The sequence below is a fragment of the Pollachius pollachius genome (genome assembly GCF_949987615.1).
Source record: "Pollachius pollachius genome assembly, chromosome: 3".
In the NCBI taxonomy this organism is placed as follows: domain Eukaryota; kingdom Metazoa; phylum Chordata; class Actinopteri; order Gadiformes; family Gadidae; genus Pollachius; species Pollachius pollachius.
The window spans coordinates 12,079,871-12,087,370 of record NC_136936.1 but is presented as its reverse complement, the minus strand read 5'-3'; the positions used below and the strand labels follow the sequence as shown (position 1 = coordinate 12,087,370).

The 7,500-nt window shown below is 45.0% G+C and overlaps 1 protein-coding gene across 1 annotated transcript in view; it reads right to left on the bottom strand.

The window, feature by feature from the left end:
- Window positions 1-6,335, bottom strand: part of rasgrp4 (RAS guanyl releasing protein 4) — an 18,059-nt gene extending 11,724 nt beyond the window's left edge. The window contains exons 1-2 of the mRNA XM_079732648.1: window positions 6,129-6,335; window positions 5,723-5,890 (exon numbers count right to left, since the gene is read on the bottom strand). Coding sequence (XP_079588774.1) covers window positions 5,723-5,766 — 44 coding nt within the window. The 5' untranslated portion in view covers window positions 5,767-5,890; window positions 6,129-6,335. The remainder of the gene's footprint in view (window positions 1-5,722; window positions 5,891-6,128) is intronic.
- Between the last annotated feature and the right edge of the window lie 1,165 nt (window positions 6,336-7,500).

Below are 7,500 nucleotides of genomic sequence, written 5' to 3'. Positions count from 1 at the left end.
GAGAAGAATGAAAGGAAAGTGGGTTGCTGTTTTGGGCTGTAGATAGGAGACAGGAGATAGCTGGTGGCGATAAATTATCTTTCCAAAATACAACTACTGAATTAGACCAGAGCAGTATAGTATAAATGATGCAAAGGCATAGTGGTGTACAAGGCAAACCAAAAGTAATGCACTTTGTAAGATGATGAAGGACAACTGATCTAGGCATGAAACTCACTACTATGCTCTCCTAAAACACACAAAGCAAACTGAAAAAGGTACATTTTTAATAACTTCAAACTGCTTGTTGATCGCAATTGTGCAGTGTTTTCTCTCTGATGTTTTCCCCCTGAACCGCACAGATGGTACAAAGAAATGAAAAACATTCTTAATATGGGTAATCAAAGTGAGAATGCCTCAGCATAAACAGGAGTCAGTTCCACTTTAATTTACTCTGTGTCAGAATCACAAATTCCTTCTCATGACTGACCCCTTTGGCCATTATTGAACTGCAGCCTGTGACAACTTGTGCCAAGCTCTAACACTGTTCTCAATGTGTGTAATGGATACATTTCTCACCAGCTAAAGACACAATATTACAAACTGGCTGAAGCTAGCTTTCTTTTGGGGCACTCGGACCGCAGTCAGATTGCCCTTCCTTCCTTTATCCCAGTCGAAAGCATTATAGCAGTTAGCCCACAGGCGGTTCTACGCAACAGATAGACTCCGGGAATATCGTCTTCTTTAGGTAAAAATACAACCTGTTCATCTATTGTCATTTGAAAGCAAGCTTTGCTTTTCAAATCATTCACATAGTCCCTTTAATCTACTGAAAAAGTTTTGGCAAACATGTCAAATCTATGTTTGTCAACTCAGGCCAACATTGTATTAGTTTGGCGTTGATGTTTATAGGCGCTGTGTGCAGACAGTGTGTTGGGCTGGATGGCTTAGCTAATGCTGCATAAATACATAGTGCTCTGTATCTGTTCCTGATGTGTTGACATGGGCAGGAAACGCAGTATACGAGTTCAGAGAAGTGGCGTCAAGTTCCCTGAATGGCCGCCCTACATCCCTTTCTCTCTACCTATCGCTGTCTGTGGCCTCGGCTTCCACAGAACCCGACACGTGACGAGATAAGAGACACGCAGTTCTCCACTGAGGGCTGGAGCATTGCTTCTGTAGTGTGGTGTTACTGAGGCAACGGGTGACTAAGGTGAACACCGTTTCACCCATTAACACCAGAAATGAGGTTTACACGTGTGTTGACAAAGGACACAGGAAGTTGTGTGATTGCATATTTATATTATATAGTGTGTGTGCATGCATGTGTGTGTGTGTGTGTGCGTGTTAGTGTCTGTCAGTGTGTTTGGGTGTGTTAGTGTGAAAGTGCGTGTATGTGTGAATGTGTGCGGGTGTGTTTATGTGTTAGTGTGTGTGGGACAACTTTGGGACTATTAAATGCTAGTGTCCTTACATTACGCTTTAAATGACAGGTGCCGTCATCAGTGCCCGTCTTTGACCAGCAGCGGTTTCTCCGGTTTGAAAAACAGACCAGTTGGTGTTTCTTTCCTCTTTAAAATGTTGACATATATTGATTTCTCCATTGCATATTGAGATAATATTTCTATAGTTGAATCTATGAAATCTCTTGTTTATCCTCTGTGTAATATCTATCGCATAAACTCTGCATCAAGGTAAGGTTTTACAGGAAACACACGCTCAAAAGGTACTTGACGAGACCCCCTGTGAACCCATATACCTGACCCCTGAAAGACCTTGGCATCGAGGGGGAGACCCTTAAGAGGGGGGAAATACCCCCGTTTCAGAAAGGGTAGGGAAGTTAAAAGTCTCTCTCTCTCTCTCTCCTCTCTGTCTCTCTCTCTCTCTGTCTCTGTCTCTCTCTCTCTCCCTCTCTCCCTCTCTCTCTCTCTCTCTCTCTCTCTCTCTCTCTCTCTCTCTCTCTCTCCCTCTCTCCCTCTCTCCCTCTCTCTCTCTCTCTCTCTCTCTCTCCCCCCCCCCCCTCTCTCTCTCTCTCTCTCTCTCCCTCTCTCTCTCTCTCTCTAGCTGGGCTCCGACGTGTCTATGATGGCTGCTGGTGGAGGTACCACGTACTCGTCTGACACAACACTGCGTCAAGTCTCTCTCTGTCCCTCTCCCCTCCTCCCATCCCTCACCCTCCTCCTCCGTCCCCGCCTCCCCCTCCTGTGTCTACATCTCGCTTCACTGCCCAGCTACAGGGTACTGACAACACATACACACACGCACGCACACGCACGCACGCATGCACTCACACATCCACAGGCACACTCACGCACACCACACACAGACAAGCTTGTTGACAGGTACAGAACCGTGTTCTCCAGGTGGGAACAACAACGTGGTGAGAAAGGACACCACTGACATCTTAACTGTGACAGGCCTGAAGGACCCTACACACACTGAAATTTGTCTTGTATAGGATTTTGTATTTCATCCTGGGAGATGGTAAAATTATAAACATCTTGGACTTCAGCCTTGTCCCATTGTGTGTCCTTGCATTTTAAGTGGTTCGTTGCTTTTTTTTTTATATGTTTCAAAGTTTGTGTGTGTGTGTGGCTTTTTAAAGAGCTGTAGTTTAGCCTAATAAAGGTATAAGGTAAGGAGCTGTTAGAGTGTGGTTTGAGTCAGGGTTTCTGGTTAGGGTAACAGTTCAGAGCCTTCAACATTGGGATATACATCACTTAGGATTCAGGCTCTAGCTTTAATAATAATTCCTTCTCTTCTCATTTTTGGTAGAATGTATCTTCCTGCCCTCTTCCAGGAATTCAAAACTCTTCAACAGGTCTGTCTCTGACCTTGGTGGCTATCTTAGCTGATGCTGTGTTTCTTACTATTTCCTTGAGTGCCGTGACACCGTGACACACATATTGAGAGAGAGAGAGAGAGAGAGAGAGAGAGATATGTGGCCTCTTCAGATCTGCCCTGAAGTGCTGACAGGGGAAAGGTTCTGGCTTTCATTACAATGTGAGGGGACTTCCAGAAACAGGTAAGAAGCTCTGGATAGAGGTGGCCGGGTGGCGCAAGGCTAACGAGCGCATTGGAGTCAGTCAATAGCAGCAATGTTCCAGAGGAAGCCCCATGCAAAGCAAACACAATCAGAGCCTGTGTGTGTATGTGGGTTTCAGTGTTTTTCTGTTTGTTTCTGTTTTTGCATGGACCTTTCTTCCTTGAATGATTTAGCGTAAATATGAAAATGCTTCCTCTTAGCAGGTGTGTGTGCGTCTGTGTGTGTGTGTGTGTGTGTGTGTGTGTGTGTGTGTGTGTGTGTGTGTGTGCGTGTGTGTGTGTGTGTGTATGTGCGTGTATGCTTGTGTGTGTGAAGGCATGTATTGACGTGCATGTGTGTGTGCCACCCACACACATGCACATACACAGGATACATTGGCAGCTTCATTTGCATAGCAGTTGTTTACAAAGTTCCCCCTTCCCTGTGGAGGGGAGAGATGGTTTAAGATGAGAATGGTTATCTGTCTCGATATGATAAATATCTGGATATGATGAATTTCCCCCCCAGGGTCAGCCCTTGCCCATTGCGTCTTAAACCCCTTTTCGTCATTTGTAACCCTGACAACCTCGCTGACTGTTTATTATGCCTCTAAGAAATCATAATTAATTTATCAAAGATATCTCTTCTAATCCATTTGTTCATTTCAATCTATGTTCTTCCTGGGAGAGTCCTCCTCAGCGACAGCCCCTGACTCACCCTCCCTCTTTCTCACAGACACACGGATGGATGGGGGGGTGGATATGCTAATTTGTTCTTTCATTCCTTAATTGATTAATTGAAGCCTGGACGCTTTGAAGGCGTTGTTTGTGTAATGCTCTCTCTCTCCCTTCCTCTCTCTCTCTCTCTCTCTCTCTCTCTCCCACTAGCTCTCTCACTCACTCTCCCTCTCTTCACTCATCCTTCTGTCCTCTTCTAATACATTCCACAGTCCAGTAAATAATGACTCTGTCCTTATTACCATAGTAAAGTCATTCATTAACAAAATGACTAATTGTCTCATAAGTTATTCCACCAGCTTCATATATTTGTCAAAATGTCAACGCAAAGAATGTACATTGAGATGCATTGGAAACACAATCAAAACTCAAATAAAACATATTCAACTCACATCTAAAACATATTCAACACACATAGGGAACATACGTGCAATAGAAACATGCACACACAGTTACACAACCTACATTCTCTTCCTCTTTCCTCTTTGAAGACATGTAGCACACACAACCTAGTACTACTGGTATTTCTACTACTACACTACTCATAGTATACAGTTGCTACTGCGATTGACGTCAAATACATTGTTGACCAATGCACCTTTTGTTTCAGCATCAAATTCTTTAACAAAAAACCTGAACCACTTTGTTGTTGTGTGACCTTCTCTTTGATAATGAAGGGCTTTAGAAGTTATATCCTTTGTGTTGTTCCTCATAAAAGCTTAGTTTGAAACTAATGGAAGTCATTAATCCAGACTTGACAGATGGACAGGAAGGCGTAGAAGTAGAACACGTAGCGCAGACCCTCTCCCCAGTGACTCTTAATGACAGAGCAGCTATTCAGGCTCACCCGGTGATTCACAGTGTGTTGCAAGTTCTACGCTTCCACTTTAAGCTGAGCAGCCCATCTAAACACACACAGGCACACAAACACACACACACACACACACACACAAACACACACACACAGACACACCCACACACACACACACACACATACACACACACACCTGCGGTTCCACTTTAAACCGAGCAGTCCATCTAAACACACACAGGCACAACACACACACACACACACACACACACACACACACACACACACACACACAGACAGACACCTGCGGTACCACCTTAAACTTAACAGTCCACCTTAAGACTCACACGCACACACCTGTAGTTCCACCTGAGCAGAGATGCGGTCACAACATAAAACAACCCCATGAACATGCTCTCCCCTCCTGCTTCAGAATCACACGACCATCACTACCGTCGGGTCGGATGAAAACTTTGTGTCACATAAGGACACAAACAATTTGCTCATAATAATTAGTGTTCAACAGTTGTGCAGGTCAAACACAGCAAGTGACTGAAGCTACTGTTAAAAGGTTTTTTCCAAAAAACGTAGAGAGCTAGGTTATATACTGTCTATCTGTTACTTGCAGGTTGACAAACAACAGCTTGAGTGGCAGCAAAAATAATGGGAAAAGAGGGAATACAGGGTGAATATAAACAAGTGAGGGTTGTTGTGGGTTCACAGCACCTGTGTGTAGCATGAATCAACCTTCTGTCAGAGCTAGTCCATGTCCACTAGACACAAATAATTAGAGCGTAGTATGTAACTGCCATGCAGGCTCAACACATTAACAGTGGAGACAGCTACTGTTAAAAAGTTCTCTACAAACAAAACAGTTCTGCTTTAGCCTGGCCGATTGAAATGTGCAATTTTACCCCCCCAACTGTCAAATGAGTTTGTCAGTTTTTCATTCTGAGTGTAAAGCAAAACCAAACACCCCTCGTCTCTCCCCTTTACACCCCTCTTCTCTCCGACCACAGTTTCAGACCCCCACATTCTCATTTCTGCAACTGCCAATTCCCAAACCAAACCTGACCTGATTTTTTCTCTCTCTCTCTCTCTCTCTCTCTCTCTCTCTCTCTCTCTCTCTCTCTCTCTCTCTCTCTCTCTCTCTCTCTCTCTCTCTCTCACCTCTTCATCTTGTCCATGGTGGAGCTCTTCTCCAACGTGCTCATCGTTCGCCTCCAAGCCTCTCGAGCATCTGAGCTTGTCTCTACAGCTTCATGTCTGACCCCAGTCCTCTCCTCCTCCTCCTCCTCCTCTGTTGATGTGTGCCCGTAGAGGAGTGATCCGGGCGAACTAGGAGAGCGAGGAGAGAGAGTGAGGGCCCAGTCACCTACCAGAGACCCCGCTGAAGACAAACCCCCCTCCTTCTCCTCTTTGTGTGTGTTTGTTGTGTGTGTGTGTGTGTGTGTGTGTGTGTGTGTGTGTGTGTGTGTGTGTGTGTGTGTGTGTGTGTGTGTGTGTGTGTGTGTGTTGCATGTGTGTGTATGAATACGTAGACTAAGTGTGTGTGTGTGTGTGTATGATAAATTACCCTTCCTGTCTCTATCTCCAGAAGATCTCTCTATCTCTGTTTCCCTATTTCCCTTCCTATCCCCCTGTCACACTAATGTCAAAGAAATAAACTATAATAATGATATAAATAATATCAATAAATAATGATATGGTAAGAGGAGGTCCCGGCGTCCGACTGCAGCGATGAGTGAGAGACAGAGAGCCATTGGCCCTCCCCTTACATAAACACCTTCGTCAATAAAGGAACTGACTCTTCAAAATAGGGGAAGTAGAACTACTGTGTAAGCTTGGCAAGTGGATGTGTGTGTGTGTGTGTGTGTGTGTGTGTGTGTGTGTGTGTGTGTGTGTTGTGGGTGTGTGCGTGTGTGTGTATGTGTGTGCACACGTGTGTGCGTGTTTCTGTGTGTGTTTGTTGTTGTTCTTCAGAGTGTACAGAGTAAGTTAAAGGTGGGGGGGAGAATATAAGAGATATAGAGATACAGAGAGAGGCATAGATAATGGGAGAGAGAGCGTGAGAGAGCGAGAGAGAAAGAGAGAGAGAGAGAGAGAGAGAGAGAGAGAGAGAGAGAGAGAGAGAGAGAGAGAGAGAGAGAGCATTCGACTGAGCTTGATTCTAGTCCCGGAAGCAATATCTAAAGTTTAAAAATAATAGGCCAAACCCACATTTCCCTTCTGAAACTTTTCATCAGTTGGATCTTGATTTACCGCTAGTTTGATTTAAATATTCTCTTCCTGATTAGATTATTGACAAGCTAAATGCCGTTTTCTCCTAACCCTGAAACCTCTCTCTCTCCCCTCTTATATTCTCTCTACATATTACATACTCTTTCTCACTCTACCTTCCTCTTCTTTCTCACTCTCTTTCACTCTCTATCTATCCTCTCCCTCTCTTCTCTCCATCTATCCCCTCTCCATCTCCCTGACTATGCTCTACACCACACAGGGTCGTAGTGTTTCTGCCAGTGAATGTAACTCGCAGCTGGACGCGAGGGGAGGGGTGGAGTCAAAGACGTCCTTGTTCAAACACTGCCAGAGGAAGAGACCCCGAGAACAGCGGACACTGATGTGCCCCCCTAAGCCCACCAAGGTGCCTCTATTCTGGGGGAAGCTGCGTGGGTGCGAGGGGGTGCGCGGTCCTCAGTCTAGCCGTCCTGCATGCCAAGTGGCCGACACCTCCTCCTCATGGACACATTAGCATCAGAAAGACACCTAGAGTCGCTTGGAAACCAGAGCAGAATTACATATCGGAACGCACCCTCTTCTTTGCTGTAAAAGTTGAGCTAAAAGCTTAACTGATGCGCCATCTGTTAAGCAACAGCAGTTATGGTTTGTACATTGGGTTCAGGGATTTGTCACCCACAAAATCAATAATCCGTTTCAAGAGAAAAACA